The 23408-nt window shown below is 39.5% G+C and overlaps 2 protein-coding genes and 1 long non-coding RNA gene across 14 annotated transcripts; 1 reads left to right on the plus strand and 2 right to left on the minus strand.

Annotated features, from left to right (window-relative positions):
* Positions 1 to 184: 184 nt before the first annotated feature.
* On the minus strand, positions 185 to 4538 carry LOC111319722 (uncharacterized). Of its 2 annotated transcripts, none has more exons than XM_088725984.1 (4): positions 3743 to 4538; positions 2599 to 2814; positions 2215 to 2317; positions 185 to 922 (listed from the first exon to the last, which is right to left on the minus strand). In XM_088725984.1, exons 1-4 carry the CDS (start codon positions 4461 to 4463, stop codon positions 715 to 717), a joined length of 1248 nt encoding a protein of 415 aa, XP_088582110.1. In that variant the 5' UTR covers positions 4464 to 4538; the 3' UTR covers positions 185 to 714. The 2 variants fall into 2 exon arrangements, with proteins under 2 accessions (XP_088582110.1, XP_088582111.1); XM_088725985.1 differs by having other exon boundaries at positions 788 to 924; positions 2200 to 2317.
* A 1406-nt stretch (positions 4539 to 5944) lies between these two features.
* LOC111319817 (uncharacterized) lies at positions 5945 to 22784 on the plus strand. 11 transcript variants are annotated; one of them, XM_088725977.1, is made up of 6 exons: positions 6086 to 6926; positions 13656 to 13937; positions 14283 to 14426; positions 17984 to 18140; positions 20399 to 21074; positions 21472 to 22784. In XM_088725977.1, exons 4-6 carry the CDS (start codon positions 18072 to 18074, stop codon positions 22551 to 22553), a joined length of 1827 nt encoding a protein of 608 aa, XP_088582103.1. In that variant the 5' UTR covers positions 6086 to 6926; positions 13656 to 13937; positions 14283 to 14426; positions 17984 to 18071; the 3' UTR covers positions 22554 to 22784. The 11 variants fall into 11 exon arrangements, with proteins under 11 accessions (XP_088582097.1, XP_088582102.1, XP_088582105.1 ...); XM_088725976.1 differs by lacking the exon at positions 6086 to 6926 and adding an exon at positions 5964 to 6079 and having other exon boundaries at positions 13656 to 14426; XM_088725979.1 differs by lacking the exons at positions 6086 to 6926; positions 13656 to 13937 and adding an exon at positions 5983 to 6079 and having other exon boundaries at positions 14318 to 14426.
* On the minus strand, positions 14496 to 17995 carry LOC148729573 (uncharacterized). The gene is made up of 2 exons (XR_015989058.1): positions 17846 to 17995; positions 14496 to 16729 (listed from the first exon to the last, which is right to left on the minus strand). It is a non-coding gene; the product is annotated as an uncharacterized LOC148729573 (long non-coding RNA).
* Positions 22785 to 23408: the final 624 nt, after the last annotated feature.

Raw genomic sequence — 23408 nt, forward strand, 5'->3', positions numbered from 1 at the left:
ATATATTTTTGTGCCCACTGTACCTTCCCTCTAAGAAGGCCGTAGGGGCCATGTTACGATGTTGGTGTAAGCCTTCCCCCAAGCCCCTCTCGGTTTTCAATACGGCTGACTATGGCGAGAAACTTTGAACGTCTCTTGCGACTCACCCGGTTGAACAAATCTGGTCTGGTTTCTTTGGATTCAGTTTGGTTTTGTCGGGTTTAGTTTATTGTTTTATTCAGGGTCTCACCTCTACATTTTGACACTGTCATCGATTTGAACGCAAAAGCAATGTCGTCAAACGTTCTCATGTTTAAGTTTTGATCTGAACATATTTAACATATCCTTTCAAGAATAATGCAAATTGAAAGGGAAATAAAGGAAAAAGAAAAGAAGAGACGAGAAATAAATATCCAGATAGGGTTCGAACCTTGTACCTTTTGACTCGGAAGGAGTACATGGCAGTTAGTCCCTACTCGCACCTTTCCCTTCAAGACTCTCAAAGACTTAGGCAAATATCAGTGGGCCTTTCACAACACCCGACAGAAAATAAAATCGCAAAAAAACAAAAACTAAAAAACCAAAAAACAAAATTCCGTGCCTCGACAGGTTTCATCTTTTCAAGCTATGCATGATTTATGCTGTGATGAGGTGTTCTCTCATCCTCATCTTTTTTGAACGACACTCAGAGGGGAGACAAATTTCGAATTATCTAAGAGAACGCACGCCTTGTCACTACTCGCTTAGCAGTCCTTTAATCCTTAGTTCTTCTTTGAGTTTTTTCACAGCATCGTACGCAGCATCCTGACTCCTCGGGTAATGACGAGCCTCGATGGTTATTCCACTCTCTAGGTCCCAGGCCGTGGCATCAAACACCCAAGGCTCTTGCAAGGAGTGCACTCTTCCGCGGGAAGTGTAATGAATTTCTCGTCCTTTGTAGCTAATCTGAAATTTTCAGAAAAGGGATAGTTATCACTGAGAAATATTAAAGTTTATATGCACAGATAAATTGCGGAAAATGCTCAAACCATCAAACCAACCAATGTCCCTCACTCACCGAAAAAGATCTGTACAATAACTAGACACGAGGACCGCCCATTACAAATCTCAGAGAGGGAGGGAGGGAGGGAGGGAGGGAGGAAGGGAGGGAGGGAGGGAGGGAGGGAGGGAGGGAGGGAGGAAGGTGGGAAGATTATGGTTGCGCCACGATAAAAATGTACCTGACCCCCCTATAGGGCCCTGTAATATTCTTACGATCCCCCCTCATTGGCAGTTGATTGGTAGTCAGTTATTTAAAGTCCTCTCTATATAATCTGTTGTTGACGACTGATTGCCTCTCTGTTTCCCATGAAAACCATGTGACCCCCCAAAACTTTCCTCCAAACCCAACTCCCGAGATAAATAGTGACTGTTCCTTCACTGCGTTATTGTTGATATACCTTCTTGGTAATCAAAATACTTCCTCCACAACCCACCCCCGAAATAAATGATGACTGTTGTTTCACTAGATTATGGATGATATGCCTTCTTGGTAATCAATGAGTAGGTCGATAAATCGGTGAATCCGTCAATTATTAAGTCACTACATCATTTATCCATTATCTAAAATTCGGCTTTCACGAATTTTATGAAGTAGTGTAAACATGGTAAACAATCTAATTATCAACTGCAATAAAAATAAACATCATTTAAATTGTGTTCGTAATGAATATATCATGCGACAAAAGAGGGAAGGAGAAGAAAAAGAGTAGATATATATCATCCAAATAACTATCATTATAAATTTGAGACATTCATTTATTATATAGATACTGATGAAATACCAGGATTTCTCCTTTTACTAAAAAATCATATCTTCACCGCGCGCAGTGAAGATACTATTTTTATCTTTCACGTGTGAAGATATTGGTGTGGCCATGGTTACCAACATAATTACCTAATTGCTGTTTCGAAAATGAATAAAAAAGTTGTCTTTTATGTGGAAATTCCATCAGTATCTAGATAATAAACAGAACATTACATGGCCGCTTGGGGATACGAATTTTATCTTCTCGTGCTGAAAGTATCTCTCACTCGTTCGCCGCGCTCACTCGTGAGAGATACTTTCAGCACTCGAAGATAAAATTCGTATCCCCGCGCGGCCATGTAATATCCTCTATATATTTGATGGAACTTATTGGATAGGTTTCCCGAGGGAAGTAAAGCTAAAGCGTTGAGTACCCATTTGGTTATAATATCTGGCCTGAATCACCAGTGATTGAGTTCAGCAAAGACCCCAATATATCGTTTGGACTGTTCCTTCTCGCGGTCGCTGCATTATTTATAGTAGGTGTTCGGTCTGAAATGAAGGAGGTATTGCCATCAAAGGGGATACTTTTACGAAACAACGGTCACTTCAGTAACTGGCTACATTACTCAATGTGCGTGAAAACGATACATTTCAATCCAAATCAAGGGGCTGGTTATCTTAACAAAGTTAAGTCGTTGTGGAGAGAAACTGGGTTGAAACATCTTCAGTCTGCAGAATGATTTATCTAAACGTTGGTTTAGTGAACAAAGTTAAGGAGGCTTAAACCTAACCCTGGGTCGCCACAGAGGACACTACTACATTCTCTTTACCTTCATTCTGTGCTCTTCCCGTATCGCTGCTCGTGTAATGAGCCCATTCTTTAAACACAGCTGGCACACGGAGGATGTTGTTGACAACAGAAGCTGCCATGACACTAGCGAAAGGCTTCCAGTGTTCAGTAAAAGAGGCAGTGCCGTCTGCATAATTAGAGACGCCTTTGATGACCACCCATTCCATCTTCAGGTCATGAGCTGCGCTAAACACACCTGTGGGAACATTCAAAATGATTGTAAACACTCTGTAATTACATAATAATTTGGAGATATCAACAAAGTTGAAATGGTAAATTGGCCACCGAAACGATTACAAAAGTTAACGTTTCGAGCGTTAGCCCTTCGTCGGAGCGAATGAACTGTGTAATTACCACTTGTAAAATACAATTCCCGCAGATTCACTGAATGTTTTGAACTGGGTTCGGCCTTAGGCTTGAGATGTCAGCAGCCATAGTTTAAGACAAAAGCACTTTGACAGATTGTGATTTTAGTCACTCTACACATGTGTATGTAGCTCTTGCTACACAAAAGAAATAAGTAGCACATTTATTAGGCTTGCATATTGTGTTCGTGTTCTTCTTCCCACAGAGTCCAACCTCTTAATTCCTCTGTGGAACGTGATTAGGCAGAGGTATTCAGATTCTGTTACGTTTCCGGTCGAATAAGACTCATTGAACCATAACACGCTGCTGTTCTAAGAAAAGTCGTAACGATTAGAAACAACATTGTTATTCTGGAACGTTTTCCGGGAAAGCCCAAAGTATGAACGCTCGAATTTATTCGTAAACAACTTGGATATTAAACTGAACAAAATAATTCCTCCTTTTTGCTTATAAACAAGTGACCGATCGAGGCAACCATACGGAAGGAAATCGGTGAATTAGTCAATGTAACTGAGATAGTGAAAGTAAACGAAATGACGTCAGATCGATAATCGAACGACTTGCAGCTGTTGATTACTAAGACTTTCGTGCTAAGCGAGCGCTATCTTAAACACGCAACAATAAGCCCACGGTAAGCATACGAAACTTTAGCGCTGAACTGTTACGGAAAACTAAGCAATACTGAACAATAAACCCCCATTTCAACTCTTCATTTACTTCTTAGCGTACTGCTGACGAAGCACAGCTATCCTTCTCACCTTGGCCATCCATTTCGACTCCAATTGCGTTGGGGTACCTATGTACGAGTTCGCACCTTCTTTGTTCAAAATCAATCTCCTCTGGGCCACTCAAAAACTCCCCGTCACTATACACTTTCACTGACCCTCTTTCTTCTGGGTTCTTTAAGGGGGCTTTCCAGCCAAAACCAGCGGATCTTATCAAGCCACCGATGTCGTTACCAACTGGCACAGAGAAGCCACGAGGATAGATTCCCAGATTCGTCACTGTTCTGTCGGCGTAAGTAGTCAGCTTTGCAGAGACTATAACATCTCCTAACTTGGTCTTGTCTCGGTGCAATGCTCCACAACAACCGACACAAAACACAGCCTTCGGTCGTAATCTCGTCGCTGCATTTTTTACCGCGAGTAGTGCTCCTCCAGGGTTTGTTGCTCCCTCTGAACATTTGAATAAAGCGACTTTCAGTTTCGTATTTCCGACTTCACCCATATCTCCGAAATACACTAAGCCGAGGACTCTCTCGTAGCTTCGAAAGACATTTCTTAGATAGTAGTAAGAGCTTCGAAACTCGATGTCTTTCACAGTCAGGAGCAAGATATCTATCGGAAGCTGGACATCTTTGAACTCCCTGAAATCATTTGTAAGATCGCTTTCCTTTGGGATTTCAATTTCCAGCTCTGGCGGTTTTTCGTTGAGGTATTTTAAGCTACTTTCACTACCAGTTTCGTTGGCTGACAACATGGTTTACTATGTAATTAGCATTCGAAGACAAGCTTTTCAGTTTCCATTGTCTCAGATTATGGGGCATTACGTCAAAATAGATGGAAGGGAAATTTCCCGGAACTTTCGGTTTCCATTTCTATCCAGTAGTATGTTCAAAGCTGACATCCTAACACCTTTAATTATAATGAATGACAAACGATAATTTCTGAGAAAGATAACAATTTTTTTAAATTTTTTTTCGGTATCAATTGCTCACCAGCTAATTAAGAGTGAAGGAACAATAATTGAGTTGTAGTGATTTTATTCCATGGAGGTCAATTTCGCGTCAAATTGCCACTTTGGACACTGTGACTTCTATTGACCTTCGAGAGTAACTAGAAATATATTTTTTTTATTTCATGAGCCTGAAAGTAAGTCATACAACTATTTATTATCCAACTGCATAAAAACGCAAGAATCGAGTACAAATACCACGCGATATTTATACTCCAGAGAACCGTAACAATTTGACGAGTTGGATAACAAATCTCTTATTAAACGTTTTGTTGTGTAATATCGCTGAGTATGTTTACTCATGGTTTAAATTTTGACTCGTCCTACGGCCTCATCAAAATACGGCTCAAATCGTAAAAATACTCAGCGATGCTACTCAACAAAACGTTTAATGAGATATATATAATTACAATCGTGCATGATCAGAACGGACGAGTACGCGATCACGTACGTTACAAGTTATGGGCGCAACGCCAGGTACAAATATTCCTCACGGGATGATTGTGTTGACAACGGGTTTTTTTTCCCGGTACTTCAATTAACCCCCAATCTTCCGTTGGCCAAAAAGGATCAAACAAAAAATAATTTACCAAAACACAGATTAATTGTTTTGAAAATTGAATTTGTCTTTTGGTCAATTTTGATCGCCAGTTTCGCTAGACGACAACATCGTTTGCTTTTGTGATTTGCATTCGATGTCACGCTTCTCTGACTGCTTATGCAGTCTGGCCAAAGTCCCCCGAAAAGTGTTGTGATACGCATTTGATCATATCCACATGTTAATTTGCGCAATATAAATATTAAATTATTATTATGATTATTATTATTATTATTATTATTCTCCGCTTTTCATTGTTTTAGTTTGAAGGTTCCTCTCTTTTTACCGCAAAACATTGTCGCTCATCTTCACAACATTTTCTTAAACGATCTGTTAGTAACAATTCTGCCACAGAATAGCATTGAATAATCTCAAAGTATTAAACTTAAAATCTATTTCTATAGACCTGAAAACTCCACTCTTCCAATAGTGCCAGTCATTTTCTTGTGGAAGATTCAATTTTTTTGAAACTAGAGATAAACTTCGACGATCGAGAAATAGAGAAGGCCGAGGTCAGGCTTGTGTTTTTCTCTTAGGGTAACCGGAGTTTTTTATACTTGAACTACACCTTCACGGCATTTATCCGTTCCTTTCTTTCTATTTCCTTGAAGTTCGTAGGTCCTGGGCACGAGAATTAACACGTGACAAAGGAACTATACTTTGGTCATGCGAATCATTCATCGTAAACATCATTCTGATTTACTGGTGGAAGCGTCTTGTGTTTGGCTACATTTTATTCCTTCCCTCGCGTGTGAGACCAAAGGTTTGTTTCCTATAGCTTGATATCTTCCCAAAGAACATTCTCTTTTATCATAATTTGTGGGCAAAGTATTCTCGAATGGGGAACTAGCAAACAAATGCCTACTCTGGAAGGTTACTTGAGTCAAATATCAAATGAATGGTCATATATTGCTAATATAAAACTCTCCGGGTAAATCTTAATTTAATGTAGCAGCTATCTAAAAAGCAATTTTTTTAAAAGAGTCTCATTTATCTGGGGATTTAGTGACATGACTTTTTCAGCGTGCAGTGTTCTTGATCTCATGAACAGAGCGACGTATTTTCATAGCATGCATTGATTTTAGTCGATCGATAGCTGTAGTCATCGTTTTACTCGAGCGTAATATGTATCCCACTCTGGAGAACGGAAGACGAGTTTGTGAATGACGCGAACTCAGGCGGGTGACTCACAGGTTCCAGTTCAGTGTGAGGCGCCAACTGTAAATCAATTATTTCAATTTTTATGGTAATAATTTTTTAAACAATTAATCAGGGCTTTGTCTGGGAAAGGGGCTGTAGGGCGAGAGCCTGCGTGCCAAACAGACGGTGGTTAGAGGTCTTATTCGTAACGGTAACCGTTTATATTGAAACCATTGCCACATCATTCCATAAACGTGCGATTTGTATGGCAAACGAGGTGCCCAGTACCGAGTTGTCTATGGCCAAGATTCGCCTGTGTTTCGATATTGTCGGGGAAGCTTGCTAAATGGATTTTTCTTACACCAATTTTTTTAATTGATAAAATAATGGGAAGTCGATGCTTGTTCGAACCGCCAAAACATGGGACGTGAGATGCCTTTTCGACCGAAGCCGAATGAGACTCTGGCAAGGTAGTTGTAATTGTTTACACAGCAAGATCTGAATATTTAACTAGATGAAATGGAGTTTAAATGTACTTTGAATTCCATGCACGTGGTACGAGGCACAGTTTTCACCGAAGGAAGAAGGGAGCTTTATGACACCCACCACAATTTTTTTTCAGTTTTCCACTAGGCAAAAAAGGTTATAAGAGTGGATAACTGTTACTAGGCGAACCAATCAAAACAATGAATAATGAGGTATATTTCAGAAGCGTATGACCTCTGGCAGATGGGTCATCAGTAGATTTTCAGAGTCTATGAGGGTAAGCGTTTGCCGGATAAAGGCTGATAGTTTCTAAAGAAACTGTTTGGGGCTGCGTCGGTGGGGGTAACGAAATAATTTGGATATATCAACAAAGTTGAAATGGTAAATTGGCCACCTTAACGATTACAAAAGCTGACGTTTCGAGCGTTAGCCCTTCGTCGGAGCGAATGATTAGCGTTAGCCCTTCGTCGGAGGTTTACAGGATAAGCGTAAGCCATGTAGGGGGAAGCATTTCCTCTCATGAAAAATTAGCCAGAGGAAATGAAATTTAGATCTCTTGAATTGCTTTTAGTTTCCACCTACTTTAGAGTTGTATTTTAGTGGAACTGTGCTAAGGAATGAAATGACTTCCCATAACAGTGTTATGAATATTGATTTTAAGACAGGACTCACTCATGGCCAGTGTTGCATCGACTGCTTCATCCACTAAAGAGACAACAAACTATGCCAGGTTGTGCCGTCTGCTGGTTGACATTGGAACCCAGGCTCTTCGAGACACGTTAGATGCCATCCATGCACCAGCTAATCTGCCCACAGTTTTGGCAGCAAACAAACCCACCTTACAATCTCTTAGAAATAAAAAGATTATCAATCCAATACAATGGGGAAAACTTTTCCCTGTCATCCCTACTTCAGTGTCTTCACGTGACTTTGACACAACTTTGCTGATGGTTGTGTTACGGAACCTGTCCGGCTTAACTGCTCCGCTGACCGGATGGGACGCATTGCCCGCCGTAACAGACCTCAGCAAGGAAGCGGACATTGCCCGAGTTAAGTATTTTAGGAACACTGTGTACGGTCACGCTGAGAAAGCTTCTGTTGATGATATCAAGTTCAATGACTATTGGCGTGACATCCGGGACACTCTGGTCAGACTAGGAGGCATCACGTATGAGGCTGCTATCGATAATCTTAGAAACGAATGCATGGACCCTAAAGTTGAAGATCACTACACGAAACTACTGGGTGAGTGGAAAAAGGACGAGGACAACATTAAAGATCAACTGAATGAAATTAAGAAGAGACTTGATACCCTGACAGCTCCAGAAGAAGCGATCGATCAGGGTAAGATTGTTCGACTGATAGTATAAATATAAATATATAAATAAATAGTAAATAATTTAGCAATGGACATTCCACTAGGTGGCTCTTCTTGTCCACTGTTTCCAGATCGAATTGGAATTCAACCGCCTCCCGGTTAGCTCAATTGGATAGAGCGCTGGACTGTTGTGCGGGAGGTCGAGGGTTCGAGCCCCGGCCGGACCAACACTCAGGGTCTTAAAACTAATTGAGAAGAATTTGCTACCTTTCTATAACATCAAGAAGTGGTTAGATATTCTAGTCTTCTCGGATAGGGACGAATAAATGGAGGTCCCGTCTCCTGCAGGGTTGGGGTAGGAGACGTTAATTTCCCACACACGAGATTACTGTGTGATGGATGTCCTCCCCTGGGGTGGGATGGGTGGGATATAGGGCGCACTTAATAAGGAGCCTCGCTCTGTTGTGCGACCCTCACCACACTCTGGTGAAAGTGAGTAAATCAAATTAAATCAAATCAAATCAAATTTGGAATGTCGGTTTTTGCGGAGGGAGGAGGCACGGAGGACCCGGAGAAAAACCCTCGAAACAAGGACGCGAACCAACCACAAACTCAACCCACATGTGATGCCAGGTCTGGGAATGGAACCAGGGCCACAGCGGTGGGAGGCGTGTGCTCTCACCATTGCGCTATCCTTGCTCCCCTAAATAGTGATGTGCTCCAGACCTATGATAGTGATGTGGATGGTTGCTTTTAAGCCTCTTAAAGTTTGACTAAACTTTTGGGTTCAAACGCTTCACCATTGAAGGAAAAATAATCAGTGTACGACACATAAACTGTGAAGTGACAAGTTAGGCAGATTCTCAAATGTAAATAAATTCATACTCAGAAACAAAAGCTCACTCTCACCCCATCTTTGTCAGTTCTTGAAAAAAAAATCAATTATTTTCTTTTAAGGTCAACCACACCAGCCACGTAATCAGATCTCATGCGGTGTTACCACTTGCAAAGAGAGCTTTCACGTGAACAAACCACTTGACCTCTATTGCCATAAGTGTCAAGCCTGTTTTTGCCCGAGATGTGGGCAATCAGCTCATGGTAGAGTTGTTCAGGGCAACACTGATCATTCACAATCAACGACCAGAGGAAAAGGTTTGGTAGAAGCGGAACAGGGCGCCGAAGCTAACTTCACAATAATTACGCGAGATTCAAGAGAACGACTGTTCTATGACGAGCGGGAGCAAGTGACTGTCACTGTTAGCTCTCAAACCGGAAATGAGGAGGTACAAGTCGTAGATTGCAAAGATGGTCATTATCGAGTATGTTACAAACCAAAGAGTGTTGGTCGACACGACATTGAAATTAGGGTGAATGGATGGTCGCTGACTGGTAGTCCCTGGAAAGTCGAGGTGAAGCCACATCAGTACAAAGTAGTGAGATCGTCTGGGTCAGGAGAATTAAGCGGACCATACTGTATCGCAAAGAATGAAATAACTGGAGACATTGCAGTTGCAGATTATATAAACAAAAGGGTCCAGGTCTTTGATAAGGACATGAAACATGTGAAGACGATAATAGGAGGTAAGGCAGACTCACAACGTTGGGCCAACATAGGTTGTCCTGTTTCAGTGGCATTCTCAAAGAGCAATGACATCATGGTTACCCATGAGCAATTCAGATCACAAAATAAGAAGCTTTCAGTTATAACTGATCGTGGCCTCTTCATCGAACATTTTACTAAACATCTGATTAAAGCACATCATATTTCTGTCAAAAATGACGATGGCCACGTGATCGTTTGCGATGAAGGTGACAGAAAGATAAAGGAAATCTCCTCAGACGGGAAAGAATTGCTGCTGGCCTTCTCTGCCCCGGATAGTGAAGTGAACCCAAGCTTTCCATATTTCTATCGTGGCATGTTCTTTGTTTCCTATATGAGAGCACACTGTGTGAAGGTCTTTGATAAGAAAGGAGTGTTTCTTTATAACATTGGTAATGAGGGTTCTGGTGAAGGAAAGCTGAGATATCCCGAGGGACTTTCTGTAGACTTCTGTGGCAACCTGATCGTGTGTGACGCTAGTGGTTTTGATCAAAATCTCCACCGCAGTGGCGTCTTGAAAATGTTCACCTTGGATGGAGCATTTCTCACCTCATTTGGAGAGGATACGTTCAAAGTTCCTTGGATCGTGTCTAGCTGCAATAATGGCGAACTGCTCGTTGCTGATGTAGTCGGGGATAGTGTTCATATTTTACGATAACCCGTTTGCTCTCTTGCGAAATGAAACACAAATGAAACAACTCTTCAGTCGATCTTAAAATTGCTTCAATAATTCATCTTCCTTTTTCTTGTTAAACAAATCGCCCTTAATGTTATTCATTAATGGCTTAGTATAAAACGTACTTTTATTAAACATTGTAGGCTACGTAGTCAAGGAAGACTAGATTGCAAATTGAGTGAAATTAACAAGAATTACAGTTTTTCCTTTGACTGTCTGAGAATTATTTTGTGCTAATCTAACACTTTGAAGGTGCTAGGGCAATCGGACTTTTTAGTCTTTTGACTATCTGCTGTGTACATTATGGGTTCAACGATGAGGTGGGAAATCAGTCTTGAATTATCCCCGGTTCTTCGAGTTTCTTTATGACCTTTGATACTGCATCTTTAACGGCTTCTCTGCTTTGCCATTTGCGTTTCATTTTAGCTTTATACCACATTTAATGTATCTAGCTGTACCATCATATACCTAGCCTAACTGGCAGTTTTACGCAAAACTGGCACGATCAATTTGTAAACTTGCGTATATTGGAGACTTCCCAGCCTTACTGGCAATTTTATGTAAAGTTTGTTGTATTTGTAAGTTTACTAGCCTAAGTGGCATTATCGATTCTTGCATGTTCTTCTATGGTGGATTTTGTGACAAAGTAGGAAACCTCGTAGCCTACGTGGCAGTCTGACAAAAAGATAGATTAGTTTTGCTGTCCTTTCCAGGCCCTCCCCAAATAAAGTTGTTGTTTATTTTCTGCAGGCAGTTTTACTGAATAACAACATTGCATGCTTTGTGATAAGCATTCAAAGTCACGCTTCTAAGTTTTCCATCGTTTCAGATTGAAGGGAATTACAGAAAAATCAAAAAGAAGGGAAATTTGCTAAAACAACAGAAGCTACGGTTCATCTTTCCTCCCCCACAATATCTTTTGCACCTATTATCCCTACATTTTTACCCACTCTCTTTTCATGAGCTTTCCACGCTAACGTCAGAGGACACTAGGTCCTGGATCTTCCTTTTCACCGCTGCATATCAGAATACATTCCTAATTTTGCAAGGGTTTGATTCTGTTTTCAGTGTTCACCGAGTTGTGCATTCTATTTGAAAATAAATAAATAGAATTAGGGATAGGGCACTTGAACGTTCTGCGCGAGATTAGGAACAGTTTATGATCTCTTGCGTTCTGTTAATAACAATTCTACCATAGAATGGAAAATCAGGAATGTATTGCCACTACAAACTAGAGTTATCTTGTACAAGACCCTGATCCTTCCTCTTTTTGATTACGGTGATGTTAAGTTCTACTGGCGCACCCACCCCGAAGCTCGTCAACCGAAGCACTGAGGAGTTTAGATCTCAACTCGCTCTCCGCAAGTTTTTTTCATCGCTGCATTGCAATCCACAAGTGTCTGATTGGGGAAACTGATTTTAACTTTAATTTTATCAAAAATCAAGCTGTCCATTCATATAATACAAGACGTTCCAATGATCTTTGTTTACCCCTTCCTCGAACTAACTGGGGTAAACAAACACTTACTATCAAGCTGCGAAAGACTGTCACAGTCTTCCAACTGATGTGAAAGAAACACAACTCATATCTTTTTTTAAATCCAAGCTAAAAACTTTTTTTAAAAGATTTTGATTAATTTTAAATTTTTATATTTCAATTAGTTATCGATTTTAAGATTTTGAGGGCTGAAAACCGTTCTGGCGAGTTGGGCTCCCTCGTTAAATATTATTGCTATTATTATTATTATATCATTATAGCTGAATAATTTCAAAGTACCAAAGAAAAAAATATCATCTATTTACATAGGCCTGAAATTTCTCGTACTCATAGTGCTTTTTAGATTCAACATGTTGAAACAACGACACTTTCACATTTTTTTAAACTAGATAGCGCCGATTGATAGACTTAAACGAGAGAGAGACAGAGAAGGCCGAGATTAGGCTCGCGTTACCCTAAGTTACCTGTCGGAAACGAGGGGCGATTAAATCTTATTTTTACAGCTTTTATCGTTCCTTTCTTCCTTAGTGCTCGCGTTTCTAGGAACATCGTTGAATTGCGTAGGTCCTGGGCATGAGAAACGGGACGTGACAAAACAGTTGGTTGTCACGCGAGGCCATATGTAAACTTGGACCGACCTAGACTTTATTTCCTAGTTGGAGGGTGCAGCATCGCTAGAAAAATCGAATCGGCATGCGCAGTTGCAACGTGACACTTAGAAATTTTCGGGCTCAGTATCGAGCCTTTCATTACAGAAAATATACGGGTGATAGTTTTTCTTTTATCCGTATATGAAACCTTTTCCAAATCACAAGTTACTTATTGTTTTGAAGCGTTGCGTGGCCTGAAAACTTTAAATCTCGGTTCGGTTTTACGAATTCATTTACGGTATACTTTAGGACACCATTTTCAAGGCCTTTGAGTCAAAATCATTGCAGACCCGGATTCTGAGGTGCACAAGTGCCACGTACCTTACTTTGCATTCAATCGAAAAGTTCCAAAATCTGATTGTTTCTGAGTAAAATATGGGGCTTTTTCGTCAAGATCTGGGTTCGGCTTTTAAAACCCTTATAACGCGCCATATTGGCCTATACGCGAAGGTTGCGCGAAAGAAAATAGATTCTTACGGTGAAAACATCGTCGCCATATTGTAGGAAAATGTTTCAGGCTATTAACTATGTTCCAACGAAGCTCTCTTACGAGGGGGGGACTAGAAACTAGTTTACCCAAGAATTCAGCACGCGAAGTTGAGAATAAAAAACGCACTATTTTAGCATGCTCTAAGGCTTTCCAAATGTCCTCACTTTCTAAAAAAAGGAAATAAATGCAACACTCAAGGTCTTAAAATAATTGAGAAGAATATGCTACCTTTCTAAAACATCAAGAAATGGTTTAGACTATTCTAGTCTTCTTGGATAGGGACGAATAAATGGAGGTCCCGTCTCCTGCAGGGTTAGGGGTAGGAGACGTTAATTTCCTACGCACGAGATTACTGTGTGATGGATGTCCTCCCCTGGGATGAGATGGGTGGGCTATTGTCTTGCGTTTCACCCAATATGGGTAACCATACCCCACGTAACGACATTAAACTTTGATCACTGTTACTACTATATTTTAATAGGTAACATTGCACAAGATGAAATGCAGTGGGATTAGAAGGAGACTTGGATCACTGACAAGATAATAAAAAAAAACCTGAACAAGCTCATTCAGGCAGTCAATAGCTGTGATGTTTCATTCTCAGTCTGGGACAAAAGGAATGCAGATAGAAAAGGATCTGGGTCTTGGGAATGGACTAACCTCATTGGGGACGACAGGAAAACACTCTTGAAAAATTTGTCAAGCAAACTAGAACCCCATGATCCAGCAAGACACAGCCAAAACTGTAGTAGAAATGTGGAAGGTTCATTATTATCAATTAATCAATGCATTTCAGATATTACAAACATAATACATTAATATCTTCTTTTCGGTACCGGTATGTCATGGCATATGTGACACTTATTAAGTTCTGTGCTTTGTTGTTTAATTTTTGGATTTCACAGTTTTCACTTCTTTCTATTCCTGCAGGGATTTGCTGACATGTACTTCAATTTCATCTCTTCTTTTCAACCATCTAGTGTTGATGATTACCTTAAAATGGTAGTTGGAAGAAATATAGTCTAATCACTTCCCCAAAACTATATTGTTCCTTAGACAGAACATTGTGCCATTTAAATTTGAAAATATATATTTTTTATCTATTTAGATAAAAAAACTGGATTGATACATTCTCCACCTTAGGGGAAAAGCAGATGGTTATGTAACAGAACAGGTGACATATATGCAGCAGCATACCATATTCCCAAAATGGTAACCAGACATGGAAACCTCAAGCAGTTTAGTGGTCAAGGTAAACTTTTAGAAGTTTTGGGGAAAAAAAAAAAGATAAAACCAACTTAAGTTTTGAAAACAAGAAAAACCTGCTTCTATAAATTTTATTTTCAGGTGTGGAAAAAACAGTAATGATGCAAGACAAATACTGTAGTGCAAAACAAATCACACTGATGACCTTACTGACATATTGCAAGCAGAATATCACATTTGTTCTCTAAAACACAGGGAAAGACAACCCAGAGATTATAAAAAGAAAAATGTAGAGTACTGGGAAGACACTATCAAATCATACTGAAAAACATGCAAATGTGTCAGTTATGACAAGCTCCAAGAATTGAAACCCACAGAGGAGGAGGCAGTAGCAGTTGAGCCCCCACCCGAAAAAACTTTAAGGAGAAAATGAAAACAGTCTGCTAACAGCAATAAATCTACTATGAATAAGAAATCAAAATGTGCAAAAAAGTAATGTCACATTGCTAATTGGTTATCTCCTATTGGATACTAAAATGTGTGATATCATTATCTAAATGTGCTTCGTAGAGTACAAATAACGCGTGAGACGAGCACAAATATCACATGATCTTTGTACTCCAGAAATATCCATGAAATTTGCCTGCACTGCAATAACAATTTGGTGTGTTGGACAATAAATCTCTTATTAGATGTTTTGTTGTGTAGTATCACTGAGTATTTTTACTCATTATTTGTAATTGACTCGCCCTATGGGCTTGTCAAAATATGGCACAACTTGTAAAAATACTCAGTGATACTACATAACAAACTGTCTAATAAGATGTATTTATTGTATAGTACAATTCAAACTGGCTAAAATGAAACACATGATTCCCTATAACTCTGAGTTTTGTGCTTTTGCACTCATTACAGACAGATTTGATGGAAAACATTCCTGTGGGCTAATTTTATATATACACTGGTCTATATTCAAAAGGATAGGTGCTGATTACAATAGTTTGTTGTTATATGCACAATAGGTGAGAAAAAGCGAAAATTACCGTGAATGTGGATATATAAATGAAGGATAATGAGACAATGGGCATGAGTGTATTAGCAAAAGTCTATTGTAGCAGGGGAGCATTAACTGTTCTTTAGATAAAACTTGTTTTTGTAGCGGCACTTGGATATATATTGTTCAATAAATTGTTTCTGTTAGACTTGATAATCATGAGTTTTTTGGTAAGGCGTAGGTCGCATCTGTTCATTGTGTTGTTGTAGGGGCCTAGCTCTTGCAATAATGGACCATTTTATGCTGAAGTTTACAGAGTTGTCTTTCAGTTGCCAGATGTATTTAGATAATTCAGTGCTGTTAGTGTATTTTCTGTGTCAGAATGTGACCTTGTGTTGGTTAAATCTTTGTTTAAAAGTTCCTTCAGTCAATCCAATGTAGTTCTTTGGGGTCGCTTAGTTATCTGTAGCAGTGACTTGTGCGTCATAGATAATGCTGGAAGACAGACAAATGTCTTCCAGCATTATCTATAATGTCTTCCAGCATTGTCTCATTATCCTTCATTTATACATCCACATTCACTGTAATTTTCGCTTCTTCTCACCAATTGTGCATATAGCAACAACCTATTGTAATCAGCACCTATCCTTTTGAATACAGACCAGTGTATATGTAAAATTAGCCACAGGAATGTTGTCCATTAAATCTGTCTGACGAGTGCGAAAGCAGGAAACTCAGAGTTATAGGGAATCATAAATGTGTTTCATTTAAGCCAGTTTGAATTGTATTTTGCTCTACACCCAGGTGTATTGAGCACTTTCTAACAGCATTTACGACAATCCCCCACAATTATTAATTGTAAAGTATAACAATATTGAAACATGTTAAAAGGCTTCCTTGTCTTGAGAAAATCAGAGGAAAGTACTTACAGAAAATGTTGTCAACTCTAAGAGTCATGTCCATGTGCTACTTTAATAAATTTGAAGGTAAGCTTCTCCTGGAAAGCTCTAAGAGAAGTATTGTGGTCATCTATGTTATATTGTTTTGCAGACCAGGAAATAAAATGTCTAGGCCTTTAATAGGATAGACCACTTTTTACCCCCTGGCCATGACTTTTTGCACCGTGGTCTCAAAAGCATGGGAAATATTTGTGAGGAAAGTCAGCTTTGTTTAGCAAATGCCACCCATCCTTGAAAATTCCTATCTTTTTGAAAAGAAATTTGTGGACATCACTGTGGAATGTTATAGTTACAGGTAACTTTGACTTGAATTTGAGATGTTGTGCAATGGCAACTCGAAGAGATGCACACTGATCGTAGATAATCACTTCATCTAGAGATGGATTCTCAAAAAACCTGAAAGAAAGAAAATAAAAACAAAAGCGTAAATATTTCAACTCCATTGCTAGTTGACAATTACAAAAAAAAGACATGCTAGCTTTTTAATGAATAAAGACTCTGATGGAACTAACTAAATAGTAAATAGAAAACAGGAAATTCAAAAGCTTGATTTTGTAGCTGAAAAAGTGAGGTGTGATATAAATTAATCATATGCAGCTTATCTGCCCCAAATTCCCTGAGCGTAACATTACAGCAAGTTAATAACTCAGTAAAGAGAATTACGGTTTTGATCTAACATTGTAGCAAGGTTGAGTGTCCTTTTCAAAATTAAAATAAAGTAGTTTTCAATTACATGAATCCTGAAAATATGGCAGAATATTGGTATCAATCGGTCATTCATACCAGATACAATCGAGGGAAATGTTTTCCTGAGGCTACCAAGTTGATTCGTATGGAGAGAAACCTCTCTCCATGCAACTAAGTATCCAGGAGAACCCTGTTATCAAAAATATAAAACTAAAACGCCCAAACGTTAAAATGAAATCATTCTTTCTTCTCCTTCTCTTTTGAAAGTAGCTTGTATACCTATAGCCAGTTATTTTTCATAAAGAACTGGGGTTTCGATCTCGCATGCAGCGTGCGCACTAAAAGCTCCAGCTTCCAAAGCTTTAACCTCTTAACAAGGCTTAAATTTATACGAATGAATAAAGGCTGATAGTTTCTAAAGAAATTGTTTGGGGCTGCGTCGGTGGGGGTAACGAAATAATTGGCTCATCCTCGGTGTAAAAACCTGTGAAGCTCACGAGTGACGTAAAACAACGACAACAAAACATTATAAACAATAGCGTACATCAAAACAATACCTCATGAAACAAAGAAAACCTCGTCAGGTTTTTACACCGAGGATGACCCAAATAATTTGAACATATCAACAAAGTTGAAATGGTAAATTGGCCACCGTTACGATTATAAAAGCTGACGTTTTGAGTGTTAGCCCTTCGTCGGAGCGAATGCAGCATTAACGCTCGAAACGTCAGCTTTTATAATTGTAACGGTGGCCAATTTACCATTTCAACTTTTGTTGATATATTCAAATTATTAAATTTATACGAACGAAATAATTCAACTTACCGTGGCGTTTTCCCTTCGAGCAATGACTCTTTCCACTTCCCACAACTTTCCTATTCCTTTTTCGTATTTTCCGGAGTGCATCAACGCTTGATACGTTATTGAAAGTAGCGTAAAATCCCTACTCTTTTTTCTCTCTAGCCGCCATTTTGATTCATATTGTGACTGAAAGAATGTACCCGAGCTGATCTATAGGCTGAACCAATCAGAGATCGCTAAAAACAAAAGCATGATAGACAGCCCATCATCTGGCGATGGTGCTTGCCGCGTTAGATTCCTTCTTCACCGGGAAAAGATTGTAAGTTTGTTTCCCTATTACTTTTATCTTAAAAAATGTCTCTCAAAGGCCAGAACGTTACCTTATTCATGATTTGTGGGCATGGATTCTTGACTGGAGAGCTAGCGACACGTCGAAATGCGTATTCTTAAAATTGTCGCTGTGTCGAATGTCGAAATCGAAAAAAAAATGGTCTTATACTGCTAAGTTAAAAATCTAAGGGTAAACATTTAGTGTTTGAAGCTGTCAAAGCGATGTTTTGAAAGTCTTATTTATCTGTGGAGATTCATAGAGAGCATTTTTTCACCGTACAGTATTCGGTTACGTCCGGATAAATTCAAGAACAGAGATTTAAATGGTAGCGTCATAGACAACTTTTCACTATCAATGCCAAATGTTCAACTGTTACTATAAAAATCTTTAAAATTGCGGTCATTTTACGGCGGTTTGAGCCAATTTGACGTAAACTTTGCAATTCACCAGTGGCGTTTTACTTTGCAGCTTCGCTGCCTGTAAGATATCAACGCTCCAAAACCTTTGACCATGGCTTTAGCGCCTTTCAATGACTTTGTTCACGAATAACAGACATGCGTTTTCGCTTTCGAATAAATTGGTAGTGTACTGCTGTGTCGAAGGGGATTTTACATGATAATTTGGTTTCGGTGAGTATTGTCGAATACTCCCCTCGACTTCGTCTCGGGGATGATTCGACGATATTCACCTTGCCTTCGGCGAATAATTGTTAAGTGTAATATCGCCGTGTCTCGATATTACTGCGGATACTCAGTTGTAAAACTGATTCGTGTCACACCCAAATGGATTCTTTATCAGAAAGACCGGAAGTCGATACTGGTTCAAACTGCCAAAGATAAACTCTTGACATGTGAATCGCCTCTCAACAGGAAATGAATAGAAAGTCTAAAGCAGTGAAGTTTACCCAGCAGGATCTGAATATTTATATGAAATACAGTCACCACTCGTTTACCTTCAATTTCACGATCGTGATACAAGATATACTATACTTCCAAGACAAGCATTCAAGTATGTTTGTGAATTAGCCCAACGACAACGCTTAAGAGTTGCGAACAGAATGTTTTGACGTGTTAGAACGAGGGAAGGAAGCGATCGAAAGCTGTCTCTTGAATATGTTGAGCTTCATTTCTCGTTACGATTACATATTAAGACTTACAAACCCTAGCCTTTGATACAAGTATCCACTTCAAGTTTAAAACTTGAAAAGCGTCGAATACGCTTGAAATTGTTTCACTTTGTGGCAGCGAACGAAGAAAACCATACAAAAAAGTATTACGGCTGCACGTATATGGTTATCGCGGTTGAACTTTTGCGACTGAAAGTCCTTGCACAGCGTAGAAACTTTCAAAGTGCTCGAAACTTTAAGCTCCGCCGTCAAAAAAAAAAACAAAAAACAAAAAACAAAAAGCAAATGATATGTTTTTCAACCCTCCTGTTTCACGATTTAAATATTAATAGGGACCTTAAGAAACCACGACGTCGACGGCAACGAGGACGGGGAAAAACAAGAGATCTAACTGGCAGAACAATAGCTCAGCATGTGCGTTTTGAAACTTTGTACATTTCTTAGCCGTCCTATGCGAAACAACAACGTGAAATCGCCAAAATTTGCGTCGTCTGCGAACCGAAACCGCGACGGCAAATTATTTTAATTTCCATTTGGCACTCAACTGCTACTCTATACGTCATGCTGAAGTTGAGCTGTGGCGTCGTATGAGACAGTAAGCTTCTGCAACCATTCTTGAAATTCTAACTAAGAGTAGAAATTCATTTTTTAGTCGAAGTCTTCCTTGGCGTCGCCGTCGTGGTTTCTTAAGGTCCCTAATGTCAGGTGTAGTTTTGATTCCAATATTCAAAAACCTCACGGAAAAAAAGGAGCTTTTTGATACCCAGCGTGATGTTTTCAATTTTTCCCTTAGGTAAAACAGTTTATGGGCTGATAACTGAGATTGAGCGAACCAATCAAAACTACAGAATAACTGAAAGATGTTTTGGAGGCTTATGATAGGTCATCAGATCTTCAGAATCAAGTACAGCTTTCAAATGAGGAATGGAAAAAAAGGACACTGGTACAATTTAACCTCTTTAGCAAGAACCGTTGAGGAAAAAATTCCTATTTTTGAATCTTGAACTAGAAAATAAAACCCCTCACCTTCAGCGTCCACTAAATTGTCTTTCATTAGAACTGTGGTAAGGAAGGAAACGAATTTCCTCTAATAACGTTATGAATATTGTTTTTAGCACAGGACTTACGGATGGCCAATGCTACTCCAAGTGCTTCGTCCACAAAGGAGACAACAAACTATGCCCGGTTGTGCCGTCTTCTGGTTGATATTGGAACCCAGGCTCTTCGAGACACGTTAGATGCCATCCATGCACCAGCAAATCTACACACAGTTTTGGCGGAAAAGAAAAAAACCTTAAAATCTCTCAGAGCGAAGAAGGTTATCAATCCGATTCAATGGGGGAAACTTTTCCCTGTCATCCCAACTTCAGTATCTTCACGTGACTTTGACATAACTTTGCTGATGATTCTTTTAAGACACTTATGCGGCTTAACTGCTCCGCCCACCGGCTGGGACGCATTACCTGCCACTCATGACTTAAGAAAAGAAGCGGACATTGCCCGAGTTAAGTATTTTAGGAACACCGTGTACGGTCACGCTGAGAAAGCTTCCGTTGATGACATCGATTTCAATGACTACTGGCGTGACATCCGGGACATTTTGGTCAGACTGGGAGGTGTTACTTATGAAGCTGCTATTGACGATCTTAGAAACGAGACCATGGACCCTGAAACTAAAGATCATTACGTGGAACTACTGAATCAGTGGAAAAAGGACGAGAACAGCATCAAAGATCAGCTGGACGAAATTAACAAAAAGCTTGAATTCCTAACATCAAAAGATATTAAAGACGAAGGTGAGGTCTATCAATAATTTGTAAATAATCTGATCGAGGAAAACGGGTTGAAAGCCTACCGTTTTGCCATAAGGACAGTTAGGTTAGAGAGGGTCTTGATATCCTGACAGTTTCAAAAGAACCAGTTACTTATCAAAGTAAGATTTGAGACGTGATGCGAATGAAGTTGGTTTGTTCTTAGCCTGGTGATTCGAAAGTGTTACTTATACTTCCGGGTTCAAACGCGTCACTTTTTAAGGTAAAATGATTTAGCGATATATGATAAGTAAAAAATCAGGCAGTACATTAAATATTTATAAGTAAACCTTATACTTTAGGTATACTCTCTTTGGCGAACGCTCATTTTCATCCTACCTGGTAGTCAATTCTTACGCAATTTCTCAACTTCTTTTTTAAGGTCAGCCGGAACAGGGCGCCGAAGCTAACTTCACAGTAATTACACGAGATTCAGGGGGACAAAAGTTCCATAACGAGCAAGAACAAGTGACCGTCACCGTTAGCTATCAAACCCGGGATAAGGAAGTGCAAGTCGTAGATTGCAAAGTATGTTACAAACCAAAGAGTGTTAGTCGACACGACGTTGAAATCAAGGTGAATAAATGTTCGCTGACCGGTAGTCCGTCGAAAGTCGAGGAGAAGCCACATCAGTACAAAGTAGTGAGATCGTCTGGGTCGGGAGAATTAAGCGGACCATACTGTATCGCAAAGAATGAAATAACTGGAGACATTGCAGTTGCAGATTATATGAACAAAAGGGTCCAGATCTTTGATAAGGACATGAAACATGTGAAGATGACAATAGGAGGTAAGGCAGACTCACAACTTTGTGCCAAGATAGGTTGTCCTGTGTCAGTGGCATTCTCAAAGAGCAATGACATCATGATTACTCATGAGCAATACAGATCACAAAATAAGAAGCTTTCAGTTATTACTGATCTTGGCCTCTTCATCGAACATTTTACTGAACATCTGATTAAAGCACATCATATTTCTGTCAAAAATGACGATGGCCACGTGATCGTTTGCGATGAAGGTGACAGAAAGATAAAGGAAATCTCTTCAGACGGGAAAGAATTGCTGCTGGCCTTCTCTGCCCCGGATAGTGAAGTGACCCCAAGCTTTCCATATTTCTATCGTGGCATGTTCTTTGTTTCCTATATGTTAGCACATTGTGTGAAGGTCTTTGATAAGGGAGGAGTGTTTCTTTATAACATTGGTATTGACGGTTCTGGTGAAGGAAAGCTGAGATATCCCGAGGGACTTTCTGTAGACTTCTATGGCAACCTGATCGTGTGTGACGCTAGTAGTATTGATCAAAATCTCCACAGTGGCGTCCTGAAAATGTTCACCTTGGATGGAGCATTTCTCACCTCATTTGGAGAGGACACGTTCAAAGTTCCTTGGATCGTGTCTAGCTGCAATAATGGCGAACTGCTCGTTGCTGATGTAGTCGGGGATAGTGTTCATATTTTACGATAACCCGTTTGCTCTCTTGCGAAATGAAACACAAATGAAACAACTCTTCAGTTGATCTTAAAATTGCTTCTATAAAGTCATCTTCCTTTTTCCTGTTAAACAAATCGCCCTTAATGTTATTCATTAATGGCTTAGTATAAAATGTACTTTTATTAAACATCGTAGGCTACGCAGTCAAGGAAGACTAGATTGCAAATTGAGTCAAATTAACAAGAATTACAGTTTTTCCTTTGACTGTCTGAGAATTCTTTTGTGCTAATCTAACACTTTGAAGGTGCTAGGGCAATCGGACGTCTTGGTCACTTGACTGCGTACATTTTGAATTCAACGATAAGGTGGGAAATCAGTCTTGAATTATTTCCGGTTCTTCGAGTTTCTTTGTGAACTCTGACACTGCATCTTTAATAGCTTCTCCACTTTGCCTATAGTGTTTCATTTTAGAATGAATACCACATTTAATGTCCCCAGCTGTACCTTCATATACCTAGCCTAACTGGCAGTTGTTTGCCCGACTGGCATGATCAATTTGTAAACTTGCGTATATTGGAGACTTCCCAGCCTTACTGGCGTTTTTATGCAAAGTTTGTTGGTTTTGTAAGTCTATCAGTAAAAGTGACATGATCGATTCTTACACGTTCTTTGATGGTAAATTTTGTGTCAACGTAGAAGACCTCCAATCTTACGTGGCAGTCTGACTAAAAGATAGTGCAGACTACGGAAAGTTTAAGTTCTTCTCTTTTTACCAGGCCCTCGCTAAATAACTGATTTAAAGTCACGCTTCTGCTTCTTAGTTGTTTATTGTTTCAAATTGAAGGGAATTACAGAAAAATGATAAAGAAGGGAAATGTTGCTAAAACG

This window comes from Stylophora pistillata, chromosome 6, assembly GCF_964205215.1.
Source record: "Stylophora pistillata chromosome 6, jaStyPist1.2, whole genome shotgun sequence".
In the NCBI taxonomy this organism is placed as follows: Eukaryota; Metazoa; Cnidaria; class Anthozoa; order Scleractinia; family Pocilloporidae; genus Stylophora; species Stylophora pistillata.